General features: G+C 39.7%; 1 protein-coding gene across 1 annotated transcript; it reads left to right on the top strand.

Annotated features, from left to right (window-relative positions):
* Positions 1 to 56: 56 nt before the first annotated feature.
* On the top strand, positions 57 to 16,305 carry LOC117305041 (formin-binding protein 4-like). The gene is made up of 15 exons (XM_033789745.1): positions 57 to 270; positions 1,386 to 1,614; positions 2,192 to 2,236; positions 3,139 to 3,222; positions 3,610 to 3,665; positions 4,605 to 4,824; positions 5,174 to 5,811; positions 6,619 to 6,712; positions 7,205 to 7,365; positions 7,899 to 8,003; positions 8,617 to 8,750; positions 10,886 to 11,127; positions 12,284 to 12,942; positions 13,555 to 13,736; positions 14,212 to 16,305. The coding sequence occupies exons 2-15, from the start codon at positions 1,509 to 1,511 to the stop codon at positions 14,297 to 14,299; spliced, it is 2,814 nt and encodes a 937-aa protein (XP_033645636.1). The 5' UTR covers positions 57 to 270; positions 1,386 to 1,508; the 3' UTR covers positions 14,300 to 16,305.
* Positions 16,306 to 17,082: the final 777 nt, after the last annotated feature.

Genomic DNA, 17,082 nt, shown 5'->3' with positions numbered 1-17,082 from the left:
AATATAACAAAGCGTCGCTGATTGGACTAAAGGGACCTGGGTGTGATATTCTGACCAATGGTAAGACGTTTACCTGGAAGCTTTGATGATTGATAAGCATAGCAGTACGACAAGTCTGATTGGGCAAATAATCGGACGGAAGGCCAGTTGATCTAATGAAACGACTCGTTATAAGAGTGGTTGGATGATGATTAACACAGTTACTTCATTACTTCATATTAAACAATGGCGGCTGCGGAATGGCACCGAAAATAAAGTCGTAATTGAAACGTAAGTAAAATGTGTCTGATATTTGATGTAAGAAAGATCTAAACGTTAAGATTTGTTAGTTTATAATCCCTTTTAATATGCGTTCATTGGTCGTACTATTTTTAGTAGTTAATCAGTGTCCGTACGCACCATTTTGGCTGAGGTTTCATGTGTGTAAATCTGAACAAACTCAAACTGTGCCTGTCGGGTGTGATGGGCTGCACCATTCGAAACCTCCACGGTTGGTAACTTGTGTGATATGCATTGCAAGCTAAATTGGATAACTCTCCGTATGGCGCCACCACTTTTTCACTAATTTTTACAAAAAGTGATATCTCATTGAGGTTAATTAGATGATTAGATACTCTATTATTTCATATAATCGAATGAAAAAGTGGTGGCGCCGTACGGAAACTTTTCCCTTCAAAATAACTTAACAGTCATGGCCCTGTTCGTATTTCCCTTCTTAAGTTCTTGAATCTTGTTGTAAATTAAGTTGTTGCTTGCAGTTGCACTGCCACTAAATTAATAACAATTTAATAAAAGCGTATATTAGTATTAAATTAAATAATATTATTTAGGGTAGAAATATCTCGTAGGATTTGAAACTTTGCATGGTGGAAGTAAGATATAGGAAAGTTTGCGGTAACACCATGTAATAACAATCTCTAAATGAGTTGGGGTGGTTCTGAAAAGAACCGTTGGATTAACTTGACGTTTCGATCAGTATGCTCTGATCGTCTTCTGGAGAAGAAATATCTCATTTGACATAGTTCATAGATAGAATAGATAGGGGGCCTAATTAACTAAATTAGAATTGATACTTACTAGGCCCAAGTAATAGTATTACTATTTATAAATAGTTAATAAAGTGGTGGCAGGTCACGGATATTTTTCTGAAAAGGGTTTTACTGAAATAATGATTTTTTTAACACGATTTTGGACTTTATCTCCTTTTGTCTAAGTAAATAAACAGCTATTTTTCTAAACTGTGATTTTGGATGATTATTTGAAAGGGTAATCAATTCTGAAAATGCAGTATGGCAAAACAGCGGTTGGATTATTTTACCGTCACCAGTAACTAAAATGTAATCTTTAAAATTGTTACAAAATTTGTATTTGTGTTTATTTTTCAGGACAACACATTCGTTAGGCCTATTAACACAAGAAAATCGATGTTCACAACAAAAGTAACGGAATAGAAAACGGCAACAACAAGTTCTGAGCGGACAATCAAAGGTTTGTTGCAGAGGTACAGCATGGGAAAGAAACGAGAGCGGCCCTTTGAAAGTGGCCCCAAAAGACGTACCAAGCTTCAGATTGGTGCCGCGTCGTCGTCGACAAAGAAAGATGGAGGAGCGGCAGGTTAGTTGCGCCTTGCACCCAAGGAGACGGGTCTATTTATATTTGGGGTGTTTTATTGTTTGGTTTGGAGGGCAGGTTTTTCATTTTGTTTAATTTTATTTGCCAGAAAACATTAATAAAAAACATTGAACAATTACAAGTCACAGGATCTACAAAAACAAACAATACAATAGTTTAATGCAGAATACAACAATAAACAAGCGCCCAGCAAAGTACTGAGGTACCCGGCTAGGCGGTCAGACACATGAAGGAAAAAACCTTCAGTGGGGTCGGTACACTAAAACCATTAGAAGCAAAAGACAAGAACCTTGGCAGGGAAATCCAATAGTGACAGTAAGTAACTTTCAAAATGGCTGACCATTTTGTTCTAGAACCACAAAAAAAGACCAAACCAACCACAATAAAGAAAAAAAAAAACTTCCCCAGAAGGAATACGCATTATCCACAGACAAGCTAAGCAAAGCCAGGCATCACATCCCTGGTTTTAATGGAATTTCATTTATGTGATTGAAAATAAATTTCCATAAAATTAAAAGCATCTTATCTCCTCACCCTGTCTTTTTTTGTTGTCTTCTAGGAGTGTTTGGAGCAACTTTCCAAGAAGCATCTAGATCTCAAAGTGGTACGTAGTTAACACCTATGCAATTTCTCAGGCCTTGAATTTCATCTTTGATAGGGCAAGGTCATTTTTATTTTGCTTCTTGGAAAGTACAAGATTCTATGGGGAAAATGTTGCAGGTGTACCAAGACAAAGAACCCTCTGTGGCTTCAAAATACAGGCATAATATTCATCCTACTGTAAAGGCAGTGGACACTATTGGTAATTGTCAAAGACTAGCCTTCTCAATTGGTGTATCTCAACATATGCATACAATAACAAATCTGTGAAAATTTGAGCTCAATCGGTCATCGAACTTGCGAGATAATAATGAAAGAAATAACACCCTTGTCACACGAAGTTGTGTGCGTTTAGATGGTTGATTTCGAGACCTCAAGTTCTAAATCTGAGGTCTCGAAATCAAGTTTGTGGAAAATTACGTCTTTCTCTAAAACTATGGCACTTCAGAGGGAGCCGTTTCTCACAACGTTTTATACCATCAACCTCTCCCCATTACTCGTCACCACGGAAGGTTCTATGCCAATAATTATTTTGAGTAATTACCAATAGTGTCCACTGCCTTTAAGTCTGATTTGTTTGTTTGCCCTTGAAAAAATCTGAAAGACTGTGATTCAAAAATCTGTTAAAGCTTACTCCATGGGTTTATGTAGGTTAGCCCTTGCACTTGGTAAAATTGTCCTATTTTTGTTCCCCATGACCAAATATCGTGTCTTCAAATAATCCCATGCCTGTTTTTTCATACCCGTTTATGTTGAGCAAAACAGGGCTGCGTTTTGACGATGGTAACCAATAACTGTTTTGGTTGAATTTATCACTTTAATGACCGAAACAGTTTTGGCTCTGATCGCCAAAACGAACCCCTGATGAGTGGACTTGGGACTAATGACTTCATTCCATTATTTCAGATCACAACCCTCTGAGTGGCCTCCTTGCCCAGTATGGCGACAGCGACGACGAAGATAGTCAAGATAACCCTCAAAGAGACACAGGTACAGCTCCGCCATCTTGGTCATGTTCCCTGTATCCAATAACATTATACGATGCTAATATACAGCATAAAAAAGGGGAACCAGATTATTTTTCTTTCCAGCCTCAGTTTGGTTACATTGATAACAATTGCATCCATCTTTTCATCATGCTGCTGCCACTTTGGTCATGTTTCCTGTATCTAATAAATATTAATGGATGCTAATATTCAGCATAAAAAAGGGAACCAGTCTATTTTTTCAGCCTCAGTTTGATTACATTGATTTGAACGGAAGAAAATCAAGATGGCCACTCAAGTGCCTTTTTGCAAATAAATACAAACGATTTGTTTAAGATTTTTGAAGGGGATTTATTGATTGTTATTTTTTGTTAATATTCTTCTTTTGTAGAAGAAGCCGTTAAACCAAAGAATGAGATCGACGCAAAAGTAGCTGATTTTCTGGCGGTAAGTCAAACCAAAATAAAAGTTTCAATCTATCAAACCACTTCTAAGGGTCTGATGGTGACCGTCAGTCAGGTGCTCAAAAATATCTGTCTTTATATGTAAATAGGCTTGAATCCTTGATGCTGATGGTGTAATGACACTAGACACTAGACACTATTGGTAATTGTCAATGACCATCTTCTCACTTGGTGTATCTCAACATATGCATCAAATTACAAACCTGTAAAAATTTGAGCTCAATTGGTCGTCGGAGTTGCGAGATAACAATGACAGAAAAAACACCCTTGTCACACGAGCAGGTGTGTGTGTAGATGGTTGATTTCCAGACCTCAAATTCTAAGTCTGAGGTCTTGAAATCAAATTTGTGGAAAATTACTTTGTGGAAGGGCACTTCAGAGGGAGCCGTTTCTCACAATGTTTTATACCACCAACCTCTCCCCATTACTCGTCACCAAGTAAGGTTTCATGCCAATAATTATTTTGAGTAATTGCCAATAGTGTCCACTGCCTTTAAAGGAGTAGGTCTCATGCTTCAAACGTAGCCTCCACATACTTTGCTAGTAAAAATACGGAATGTTGAAGCGCCTTGAGCTTCACTGAGTGATGGATATGAGCGCTTTGTAAGAAGCCACTAAAATTAACATTCTTTATCCCCGATGCAAAATTTAACATCTATTATATCGTTGCGGTACCCGCTGCCAAAACATAGGATTCGAACTGCCTCTAGCTGCCGGGCAACCTCGGTAGTCTAGTTGGTAAGACACTGCTCTAGAATTGCAAGGGTCGTGGGTTTGAATCCCACCCAGGTAATATGCCTGTAATTTTTTCACAGGACTCGGGAAAGTACTGAGTATACAGTGCTAACACACATCGGTGTATGGGTAAAAACCAAAATTAATAAGCCACTAATTGTTATAAGTTTTTTGTCTCTACTTCTAGGAAATCGATGCCCTTGATGGTACTGATTCCCCGGTGCCCTCGGGGGAGACTTCCGAAGCCCTGCCCAAAGAAGCGGCAGATGCCCCGCCTCAGAACAACGCGCACATCGATTCAACGCTTAGCCAAGCCGTGGAGTCAACCACCAGCGATGTGACATCAACACCTAGTGAATATGCAGATCCAGAACAAGGCGTGGCAGATTCAACAAATACTGAAGCAGGTATGTGTCAGGTTTGAAATGCCACTGCAGCCACGAAGGCCTTGGCCCAATTGCATTAAGATGTTCAGCCAAAAATACTGCTTGACAAATTTCTTTGCTAAGCAAAAATTGAGTAAACACAAATTTAATGTAATTTGGACTGGTAACCTATTAATGCTATTTGCTTACAGGCTTTGTGAAATTTGGCACAGGGCCTCCATTGCCCCTATTCCAGAATAATATAACCATGATAACCAGTCAAAGTTCCATTTCACATGTGCTGTCCATCTGTGACTGGTATCCTGTTCATTTGTTTGGTAAGCAGACTTTGTGAAGCAAAATTGACTTTTTTCAATTTTATATATTGCAGGAGATTTGGGTGAATGGCAAGAACTCTTAGACGAAGCAACAAACTGTGTCTACTACTGGAACACGGTTACCAGTGAAGTCACTTGGGAGATACCGGCTTCCCTCCAAGCAGCCAATCAGCAGCTAGCAGGACAGTCATATGACCACCAATTACCCAATGGGACGACAGCACATGATCCAGAGGTTGCTGAACCTGTTGTGGCAACCGAAAGTGTTGCTAAGCAACAGGAGGAGGAGTTAACAAAGGAGGACACAATAACGGAGAAGTTACCTGAGACTAGCGACCGAATCGTTGAGAAAGAAGCAAAGAAACTGCCTGTTTATGGACTGGGCGCGGTAGCGTACGATGTTTCGCCGGAGCCCGAAATTGAAGAAGAGGAGTTTGAGCTGCAAAAGCCAGAAGCGAAAAAATACCCGATGTTTGTGAAAGGGGACAGTCTTCCAGGAACTGAAAGCGTCATAGCAGATATCAAAGAGGCGGAGGCTGTTTCAGATGAGAGCAGCTCCACGATTGGTCAGATTAAACCAATGCTTATGGAGGAGGAGGTGGAACCGACCAATGGGAATGGGGAAAGCAGACCGGAGGACGATGATATGGATATTGACGAGCAGTTGGAAATGGCCCTTGAGAAACGGAAGGTATGTTTGTTGAATGTGACCATAACTTTGAATAAGAATGAAAATATGTGGCATGTCGTGGCCTAGCGGTTAAAGGCAGTGGACACTATTGGTAATTACTCAAAATAACTATTAGCATAGAACCTTACTTGGTAACAAGTACTGGGGAGAGGTTGATAGTATAAAACATGCGAGAAACAGCTCCCTCTGAAGTAACATAGTTCATATAAAAGAAGTAATTTTTGATGAATTTGATTTTGAGACCTCAGAACTAGATTTTGAGGTCTTGAAATCAAGGGTGTTTTTTTCTTTCATTATTATCTCGCAACTTCCATGACCGATTGAGCTCAAATTTTCACAGGTTTGTTATTTTATGCATATGTTGAGATACACCAACTGTGAAGGCTAGACTTTGACAACTACCAATAGTGTCCAGTGTCTTTAAGAGCACCGGACTGAAGCTCTGGTGTTTCTGATCAGTGGGTTCGAGCCCCAGTTGTGACACATGTTTCCTGAAACAAGACATGATGCTTTGTCCTTCGGATAGGATGTTAAGCCAATGGTCCCATGTGTTGTGTAACACACGTGAAAGAACCCAGTGCACCTATCGGAAAAGAGAAGGGGTTCGCCAAGGTGTTTTTGTTGTGATTGGCAGCATATTGCAACACGGTATCTTGTAGTTTACGTTATTTAAAAGAGTCCCACATATCTTGCAGGACAATTCTGAATGTTGAAGCACCTTGAGCGCCGCTGAGTGACGGATGTAAGCCTTACTTAAGAAGCCGTTATTGATGTTATTATTGATAACCTAATTGTTTTTCTGTGCAGGCCGAGTTGAAGGAGTTGGAGTTCGATGATGGAGCCTCTAGTCCGTGCTCAGTGGACAAGAAACGCAAAGCGTCGGAAACTCTAGAGTTATACGGTAATAAAGTTTCATACATGTTGATTTGAGTTCCCTAAATAGGTGTGAAGCTCTTTGACTTCTTCCACAGTGGATATCAGGCATGCAACTCTTCCGTGGATCTATTTTCCGCATTTCATAAAATCGAAATCCACCGTGAAAAAAATCCACATCTGGTAAGGGGTACTTCTATGGGAAAAATTTATCTTTGGAACTTTCTGGAGGGCACCACAACAATTGCTGCATGTGCTTATAGTTATTTCAAGGCCTGTATAAAGTTACCATGACAGTTTGTTCCTGTTTTCTCAGCAAGCAGGCACTGTTTTCAGCTGAAACTTTCTCATGTGACTTTCATCGTATCTTTTTTGATAATTTTGTTGAGACCAAGTTTTCAGTCGAAAGAAAAAGCCAGCCCAAAATGTTCACAAGCTTGTTATTTTATGCCTATGTTGAGTTACACCAAGATGACAATACTATGTTTTATGACCGTACCTTTATTGCGATCGCCCACAGATGAAAAAGGAGAAGTGAATCTTCTGGCCATCAAGAAGAAACGTATTGAGAATCTCAGAACCAAATCCACTGTGGAGACAAACGACATCGGAACTCAGTGCGACGCCGAGCTGGATGACCTTGCTGCTAAGCAGAAGATCAAAGAGGAAGCGGAGATGAAGGTACAGAGATACGTCCCCATGGCAACTGGATGTAAAATCTGTGGGTTATTAAAAACAGAGTCCCATGAATGACAAAACTTTTAAAAGTTTCACTCATTTGTAGTGGTTGACTTAACTTAGGCCCGATACTTCAAGGAGGCAATGAAGGTGATCGCCTCCATGCCCCCTGGTCAATGCCTTCATGCCCTTGAAATGCTGACAGTAGACAAATTTCCTCATACGGTGCCCTTTACAAAGGAGAAAATGCCTGGGTGCCCTTGCCCTTACAAAAACGAAGCATACAGGCCTGAGAATTGGTAGTGTGTCGTGGCCGAGTGGTCAAGTGCACTGGACTCCAGCTCTGACGCCGAGCAGAGTATACTGTTCAAAACGTCAAGACCAAAGCAGGCTCTTTTCAGAGCCAACACTCCCTCAAAATAGATTTCACACATGGTTGTACCTGCAAGTCAACTATTCATATTTATATTCATAGTTACTCTTATCTCCTATGAAATTGATACCTTTTCGATATTTCGTTGATGTTCAACTTTCAGAAAGAGATTGCTGAACTGTCGTTGGATCTTAGCAACAAGTTGGCTTTTCTGGGGATCACAACGGCAGAGTTGACCAAGTTTCAGATAATGCTAGTGGAAAAAGAGGTAAGAAATACGTCTGATTTTGCAAGAAGTTCAAATTTAATTTTTTTTTTTTCATATGGTTGTGCATCTACTGTTTATGTTTTCCTAAACGAATAAATGAAAAAAAGGGACCTCCCATCAATTGTTTGTACTGATCTAACCTATGACCTAAGCCTGGGCGACTAGTGAAATTTACCAACCGACCAGTTCAGCACTTAGTTGCGACTAATTTTTAATTCCCAAGATGCATTGCAGCATATTGTTTGCCGCAGGATTGAAGGTTTGCGTCACTTATGTCAGATTGTGTTTCGTAAGTAAATTATGCTTTTGTGAATAGTCCTGAGCGACACAATTGGTTAACCAAGCAGGAAGTCGCAACTATTTTGTAGAAGTTGGGCGACAGGATTAACCGTTTAGTTAAATAATGGTCGTCAGGACTCGACTAAGGAATCAAAAGTCGCAACTTTGACACTAGGGGGATGTGTACAAAGCAAAAACTAAATGAATACTAAATGAATAACTATACAGGATTCAAAATGATATACAACATTTTCTTGAATAAGAAATTGACAGTGCTTCAACTTACTTTTGCAACGACTTAACATAATTTTTTTCCCGTCCATTTTGTCGCTAGGTGCGAGTGCGAGATTGGCGGGAGGGTCTCTTGGATTCCAAACACCTTCTACGTCACCTCAAGTCGTCTGACTGGGAGCTCCAACGTTACGAGATGGAAGCGACACCCTCCGGTTGGTCGTGCACGTGGGACAGGTACGAAGCAACTCTCTTCTACTTTCCTCCAAAAACAAAAACAAAAATCACAAAAAGTAATTGCCAAACAAAACTTTGCACCTACTTCTTGACATGATGTCACGGTCGAGATGGCAACGATTTGGGGTCAGACTAAAATCCGACCCCACTGTCGCACTTAAACAAAACCTGAAAGATATATTTGGTGTGGATATGTGTGTGTGTACTGTGAACAGTGAAGTCTTACCAACAGTGAAAACAACGAGGAGCTACGACTTTGCTGCGACGACCGTTTGGCTTGAACTTTTCACCGGTGGACAAATTTTGACTGGAGTCAAACGACGACGCCCCCACTCTCACTATTACGAACGCTAAAAAATTGTGAACCTTTTAATCGAAGGAATTAGTTATGAAACATGGTAATATTATCACGCAGAAAATTCCTGAAGAAATAATTTTTAAGTATAGGGGCAAAATAATTTTTAAGTATAGGGGCAAAATAATGTTTAAGTATAGGGGCATTTAGGTAATGATAAACAGTGTTTTTATCTCAATTTTATGTGGAAATTTTCGGGTTGGGATTGGATGGAGAGACAAAGTATGTTTATTTTGTTTTATCGCAGGTTTTTGCACAAATTTGAAAGTACATTTGGACCTGGGAATGATAAATAAAAATGACCAAAGGAATAAGGCAAACAAAAATCCATTAATTGAAAACAAAAAACGGAAAAAAGAAAATTAGCCCCCCTCTGTCCCTCTGTGAGAATGAAGTTCAATGGAGCGTCGTAAGGAGCCAGCCAACGGAACGGAAAGCCTTTGATGCCACGCCTTCGGACGCCAAGTGGATTCGGTGCCGGTCAGTGAAATCTCTTTAAACTTCATTTTGAGTAAGATCTTTTCATTTTGTATTCATTGTGGATGTAAATTTGGTGTTGATTTTTGTCCTTCTTTTTTTCTTTCTTGGTTGGTGTGGCCAGTTTTTGTTAAATCAGACAGAATTGAGCACAAATCAAGAGCGAGAAGAATCTCATTTTAATTCTTGCAAACGAATTAACCTTATGGATTCTACGTTCATTTGGAAAATATCGTCTATGAAAGTTTGATAGCGATTGTATTCAACTGGAACTTTCATCTTTCTCAATAATGTTGCCTATAAATCAGCATTACAGTGGTTTTCGCAACCCCTGAACAAAGATATTGACAAAAAAGGGAAACCACAAACATCATGCTGGATGGCTCAGTTGGTAGAGCGCCCACATGTTAAGCTGGAGGACGTTGGTTCAATCCAAAAATGAAGGAATTCAATGTGTCGTTTTGATTTCATCCAATGCCAGAATAGAATTTTTGCTAAATGGTTTTGTATGGTGTATGTACATACACTGTGCATGTATTTGGCCTTTCATGTATTACCGGTAACCCTGTGCGCCAGTGTCACAAGCTGCTACGGCTGTCATGCTGGCCATTGTAGGGTTCAACTTTTTAAAACGCTTCAAATGCCCAGTACCAGGTATGACACACAAGTGCCACAATGACCCACAAAATGGGGCAACCAATATTTTATTCTGGTTATGACTGCAGAGGAATCGGGTCAATAAATTGTTTTCTGTACAAATAATTAAAACAAAACGCCAAGCAGAAGTACAAAGTGTTATAAACATAAACATCTTACAGTTATCGCTCAGGCCTGTATGATTTGTATTTGAAAGGGCAAGGGCACCAAGGCATTTTCTCCTCAGTAAAGAGCACACCATGGAGACAATTTTAATTTCTACTGTCAAGCATTTTACGGGCACTGATGCATGGAGGTGATCGCCTTTGGTGCCTTCATGAGTTATCAAGTCAGGAGAACCCTCTAAACTCTCGAGGCTTGGGACTTGACTTTAATTTGCAAAAGTCTCTCTTCAATTCATTCAAATAATTATATTAATAAAAATTCAGTAATTTGTTTTTCTCTCTCCCTATTGCATAAGAGTAAGCAGGTCAGAAAAAAAAAATTGCAATTTATTTCTTGATCGATGAAAACAAAAAACTTGCACAGTATTTTTTGATCAATGAAAAAAAAATTGCAAGATGTTTTTTGATTGAAAAAAAAACAAAACTGCAAGGTATTTTTCAGGCGTTAACGCTACGGATTTCCTTCTCCTGATTCGATACAGAGAGCACAAGCAATATTACTACACGGACAATCAGACAGGAACATCGCAGTGGGACTTTCCGATGGATGCCGTGACGCTAAGCGAGAACAAGGGAGAGGAGACATCGGTATCGACCAATTCTGCCCAGACGGCGTCCCAGTCGTTGTTCAACCAAGCGTCGCTGACACAAGGAACGGAGCATGGGCAGTACGTGCAGTCTGCACCACTGGTCCCTGTGGTGCAGGATACCAGTCAAAGCCAAGGTACGAGATTTGGGGTAACGGTTTTAGATTTGATGTTGGGAGGGGGGTGGGGGTCTGTATAGTTTGGGGTGGGAGGTAAAACCGTAGGTACCATGTGTTAAGTAATGCATAAAACAGTTAACTTACCGTTAGAGAGAAGGGGTTCGTTCTGGTACTTCCTGTGTTGGATGGCTGTAGATTGCACCACAGCACCTACTAAACCGCTGCATGGTGCCATGTTAATAAATGGTCTCATAATTTGAACATACCTTCGCATACCTGTAGGAAAAAGTAAACATGATACATTATAATGAATGCTTTAATTAAGACACTCTAGGGCTTACTAAAGTGCTAAATACGAACCGAGTACCTTTGCATCTTTTGTTATTGCAGAGTTGTTTATCAGTTTTGAGCCAAGAACCAATTCTAACCTTTAATAGCACTGAATCTTGTTTACGGTCACCATTCTTGGCTTGATTTAGCAGCACTTCTGTTAGACCTGTAAGCGAAGAATGCTTTAAAATTGCTTAAAGGCAGTGGACACTATTGGTAATTACTCAAAATAATTATCAGCATAAAACCTCACTTGCTAACAAGTAATTGGGAGAGGTTGATAGTATAAAACATTGTGAGAAACGGCTCCCTCTGAAGTGACGTAGTTTTCGGGAGAAGTAATTTTCCACGAATTTGATTTCTCTAAATGAAGCATCTGAAAGCACACAACTTCATGTGACAAGGGTGTTTATTTCTTTCATAGTTATCTCGCAACTCCGACACCCAATCGAGCTCAAATTTTCACAGGTTTGTTATTTTAAAATGCATAAGTATGCATTTTTTGAGATACACCAAGTGAGAGGACTAGTCTTTTTTAATTACCAATAGTGTCCACTGTCTTTAAAGACAAATGTTTGTTGCTAACCTGTGAAAACACTATGTTGGTAAACAGTAAGCAAGGAGTTTATTGCAAAGCTGATTGTCAATTATTATTAGAAAATAGACTTGTTGCAACCTGCTTACCAATAAAAAGAACCATCATGGTGTAATGCCAGAAAGGTGAATGGCCTGACAGTTCGACCCCAGCAGAGTCTTTCTCGTAGGCTAAGTTCTTCGAGAAAGTCTCTGCTAGTGTCGAAATGTCATTAAATATTTTTTATCAATTATTGGTATTATTTCACAGCCTATAGTACCTATATCGCCTCGTCCTCAATCCCCGAACCCCAAACTATGGAGTACACCACTCCATACATCCCTCCAACTCCAGCACCAGCTCCACCAAAGACCCCCGCCCCGCCCATACCCGCCCCTCCCCTTCCCGACCCAGTGCCCCCTCCATCCCTATCTGCCCCATCCCTTCCCAACCCTCCCCTCCCGTCTGCCTACCATAAACCCCCTCCGCCACCCCCTGGTACCGAGTTGTTCCCACCCTTACCCGACTCCCCACCTCCACCCCTCCCCTCCGGCTCGGGACCCGAGTTGCCCCCTCTCCCACCCAGCCCGCCCCCTCCGCCTCCCCCTGAGGAAGATGACGAGGGCGCCTGCGATAGCACCAGGACGATGACCCCTCCGCCCGTACCCATACACCACCCCGAGATGATCAACGAAGGAATGGACATTCCATCCTCTTCCGCCACGCCCTCCAGCTCAACCGTCATCGGTAAACCTCAGCTCCTGTATAGTGGTAGTGCAACCATGGCAGATTCTAACTACTCAGCCCCAGTGTTGTACAGTGCTCTTCCATCAGTGGCTGCCCCTCCCCAGGGCGTCTCGTTATCATCAGGATTGCCAACAGCAGGTGCACAGCCGGTGACGGGCAAGACAAAAAAGAAGAAAGAAAAGGTATTGAATATTTCATTCATTTCGTTTCTAATTTTTTGGTTCTAGTTGTGAAGCCAAGATCTCCTATGGTCGCAAGACCTTGGCCCAATTTCATAAATCCTGTAAGCACAAAAAATTGCTTAGCATGACATTTCTTCCTTGATAAAAACAAGATTACCCATCAAATTTTAATTTGTTGCATATTGCTTGTTACTGGCATTCAGCTGTTGTTTGCTTATCCTGAAAATCACATGGAAATTTGGTTGGTTATCCTGTTTTTATCAAGGAAGAAATTTCATGCTAAGCAAATTTGTGTGCTTTATGAAATTGGGCCCTTGTCAGGAATGTTCACAGACACAAACTGTTCTATTCCCTAAAAATATAACTATGACAAATTAGAACACTTTCACAAAAATTACTTTAGCATGTAAAACGAATTTCTGCGACTATCTTAAAACAATTGCTCTATGATTTTCAAATCACATACATCTACGTTCACAGTGAGTAAGGATTCATGTCATGGCCAAAAACTTGATCTACGAAAAAAATATCAAAACTCAAAATTCTCAACTTTTTGACTTGACATACTCTGTTATGGAATCCCTTTTTTCTTGTTTTTCCTCCATCCCAAAGACCAAGAAGTCCACAAGTAAAAAGAACAAGCTTCCCCTGACGTTAGTGCAGAAGTGGCAGCAGATCAAGGAGGAGGTTGAGCGAGAAGAGAAGGCCAACGATGAGGAGGAGGATGAAGAAGACGACCCCAATGTTGTCGCACAGAAGAGGATCGCTCAGTGGAAGAAAGAGCAGATGGCTGTGTAAGTAATTTTGCCAGCTCTCCCTGGATCTCCTGAAAGTTTTCTGGAAATAATCTAGTCTTTCTATTTGCTGATGAACAAATTTTCAAATTTGTCCCATTTATGGGCTCCATCTTACCATGCAAGGGGTCTGTCATTTTATGACCGTGGCAGTCATCATCATCATCCTTCGTCCTTGGACGGAATAGTAGGAGCAGCTTTGATGAAGCGGTGCCAGGTTGCTTTATCCCTCACACTTCCATGTGACTATTCTAAGATCAATTTGTGATCCACTTACCTTGAATACCCCAACTTGCAACTTACCCCAAATCTGTTGGTGCCTTTCGTAAATGCACTGGGTTCTTTTATGTGTATTACCCGACACAGAGAGCCTATGGCTTTTATGTCCCATCCGAAGGATAAAGCAATTTCGTGTTATTTCTGGATTTGTGCTCGTACTCATTTCTGTTCGCGCTTATTGTTTCGTTACTTTCAGAGGGTTGTCGACGAAGAACGCCAATTTTGAGATGATTCAAGGTGACTGGAGAGAAAGGCTCAAGAGGAAATCAAATGCCAGCTCTTAAAGTAAAAATATTTGTTGTAACTGTTTTTGTTTATTTGCGTTGTGGTTTACTGCGTACAGTAGATGCCACGTTAGTAAGGACGTCCAATGCTCTGCAGAAAAGCGCATTCACATAATTTTTTTACAAGTTTTTTGGAAAACCAATGGCGATGTCCTTAAAGCTTCTGCTTAATCTGACAAGTTTTGCTGAGCAGAAAGTAGGTCGCCAACCAAAATACCTGGTCATGTATGTCACGTACGTCTCTATGGTTACATGTATATTGTATTTCACTGGTTCTCGGCTATTTGCTAAACAAAAAGATTGGCACAGGTTAGGTTAAAATCATTTGTAAGTTAAATGCATACTTTGGTATGGGCATCTTCTTGCACAATGCATAACGTAAAACCGATTGCCAGTTTCATAACAGGCGTGTTTTAGTTAAAAATTACATTTGTTCCTTTGTGGGAACCACATACAAGCAATATTGAATTACATGGTGTTTTGGCTGGTAACCTTTAACTTCTGCTAAGCAATTTTTTCTGTGCTTAACAAATTTGAGTGCTTTTCAGCTTACTGAAATTCTATCTCTCTGTGTTTATCCCATGTTGGGAAATTTATCAGCAAGAAATTTATATGAGTTGGAAATCAAACATCAAAACATAGTATTGTACATAATTATTTGTTTAATTATTGATTGAATAAGGAATGCAAATTTAAACAGACGGTAACTCCGGGTTCAACTTTGAGTTAATGCCACACGTTAAATTTTGCATTTCTCCTTGATGCAGTACTAAACTTTACTGTTTAAAACCAGAGCCTAATTTTACAAAGCTGCTTATGCACAAAGTGCAGCTAAGCACAAAGCAATTATGCTTACCAGATTTAGGTAACCAGCCAAAATACCATGTCACATGTACAACCTGTGACTGGTGTCCGGCTTATCTTGCTCAGCAGAATTTGTTTGTGCTTAAGCAGCTTTGTAAAAAATTGGGTTTTTACCAAGTGCGCAATGTTTATGGCAGATTACAAAACATGTTCAACTCGTTAAGCAATAACTGTGTGCTTGTATTTAAACTCAATGCCATGTCATAATATCCTGCAGAATTTTTCCAAAAAGTAAAGTAAAGTCCTGTGCCAGGTAGAAGGGTGTATTTCTTTTCCAGTTACAGAAAGTCGAAGCAATGAAACAGAACTGCTAAACACTGCAAAAATGTGGGTGTTAAATTGAAACCGTGGGTGTTAAAATAACACTAATGTAATTATGTTGGCAGAATATTTTGTTTTTTTAACACCACATAGTATGGTGTTAATTTTGATTCTTTTTCACACTCAGTCTTCTTGAAACACATTTCTACGCAATAATTGCTCGTGCCCTTTGGTAACTTTTCACTATGTCCTTCCAAGCACACTGTAAAGTATGTCAGTGATTTTGAAAGATGAACAGGTTTGGTTCACAGTCAAGGTTACTTTGTACTCACAAATTGTTCAGAAAGTGAAGATGCATTTTCAGATATTTTGTTTGCCTCTTTTCAGACGAGTTTATAAAATTGTGAAGTGATCATAATATAAAAAACATTCCTAATAAGGAATCAAATAAATAAACAAAAACAAATTAAATACTCTAATTTGTATTGCATAGGTTAATTACAAAGCTCAGGCAAATTTTCCTGCTACAGTAGGCACCAAATTTGCTTACTGAAATTGTGTCCTGTAAAAAAACAAGTGAAAACAAAAGACACTGTTTTGATAAAATCGCCTTTGCATCTAAAAAAAAAAAAAAAAAAAAAAAAAAAAAACACACATAAGAACTGTCTGTCTTCTCGGGTTGCAGCAAACAATTAATTTTAACCCAAATATGTTGAGATTTCCAATTCAGTTGCCCCTGTCCGTTTACTACTTCATTTAGAATGAATAAAATAAAATTAAAGTATCGACCCTGGTAGATTTCAAACAGACACACCTTGACTTGTCAGTAACCAGTGCTACCATGTTGGAAAGCCATGTATAAATAAAAAAAATGTTTCTCAGAAAAATGTGCAGTTTTGTTGTCCATTTTGTGAGTATCTAAACAAAACAAAACTATCTATCCTTTTGATCTGTAGTTAAAGATAGTGGACACTATTGGTAATTGTCAAAGACTAGTCTTCTCACTTGGTGTATATCAACATATGCATAAATTAACAAACCTGTGAAAATTTGAGCTCGATTGGTCGTCGGGGTTGCGAGATAACTATGAAAGAAAAAACACCCTTGTCACACGAAGTTGTGTGCTTTTAGATGCTTGATTTCGATACCTCAAATTCTAAACTTGAGGTCTCGAAATCAAATTCGTGGAAAATTACTTCTTTCTCGAAAACTACGTCACTTCAGAGGGAGCCGTTTCTCACAATGTTTTATACCATCAACCTCTCCCAATTACTCGTCACCAAGAAAGTTTTTATGTTAATAATTACCAATAGTGTCCACTGCCTTTAAAGGAAGGTTTACATTTGGTGATCACTCTTAAAATTTAAGGCACTAAAAACGATTGGTCAGAATACAGCAGTTTTTCGGTAGTATCATGTGGTTTTGTAGATATCAGTTTTTAAGCACACAAATTTGAGTCTGAGAAGCGTTACGGCGGTAACGCTTCTCATATTGTGGGGAGAGGTTGATATTATAAAACATTGTGAGAAACGGCTCCCTCTGAAGTATTGTGGTACTTCGAGAAAGAAGTAATTATCCACGACTTTGATTTCGAGACCTCAGATTTAGAAATTGAGGTATCGAAATCAAGCATCTGAAAGCACACAATTTGTTGTGAC

Source organism: Asterias rubens, chromosome 22 (genome assembly GCF_902459465.1).
Source record: "Asterias rubens chromosome 22, eAstRub1.3, whole genome shotgun sequence".
NCBI classification, from domain to species: Eukaryota; Metazoa; Echinodermata; class Asteroidea; order Forcipulatida; family Asteriidae; genus Asterias; species Asterias rubens.
This window is presented reverse-complemented; position numbering and strand designations above follow the sequence as displayed.

Excerpts from the sequence above, each read along its gene's own strand:
- LOC117305041 (XM_033789745.1), top strand. The coding sequence starts at position 1,509 with ATGGGAAAGAAACGAGAGCGGCCCTTTGAAAGTGGCCCCAAAAGACGT. Across the intron at positions 4,825-5,173 it reads TTCAACAAATACTGAAGCAG|GAGATTTGGGTGAATGGCAA; the intron begins GTATGTGTCAGG and ends TATATATTGCAG. Across the intron at positions 5,812-6,618 it reads TGGCCCTTGAGAAACGGAAG|GCCGAGTTGAAGGAGTTGGA; the intron begins GTATGTTTGTTG and ends TTTTCTGTGCAG.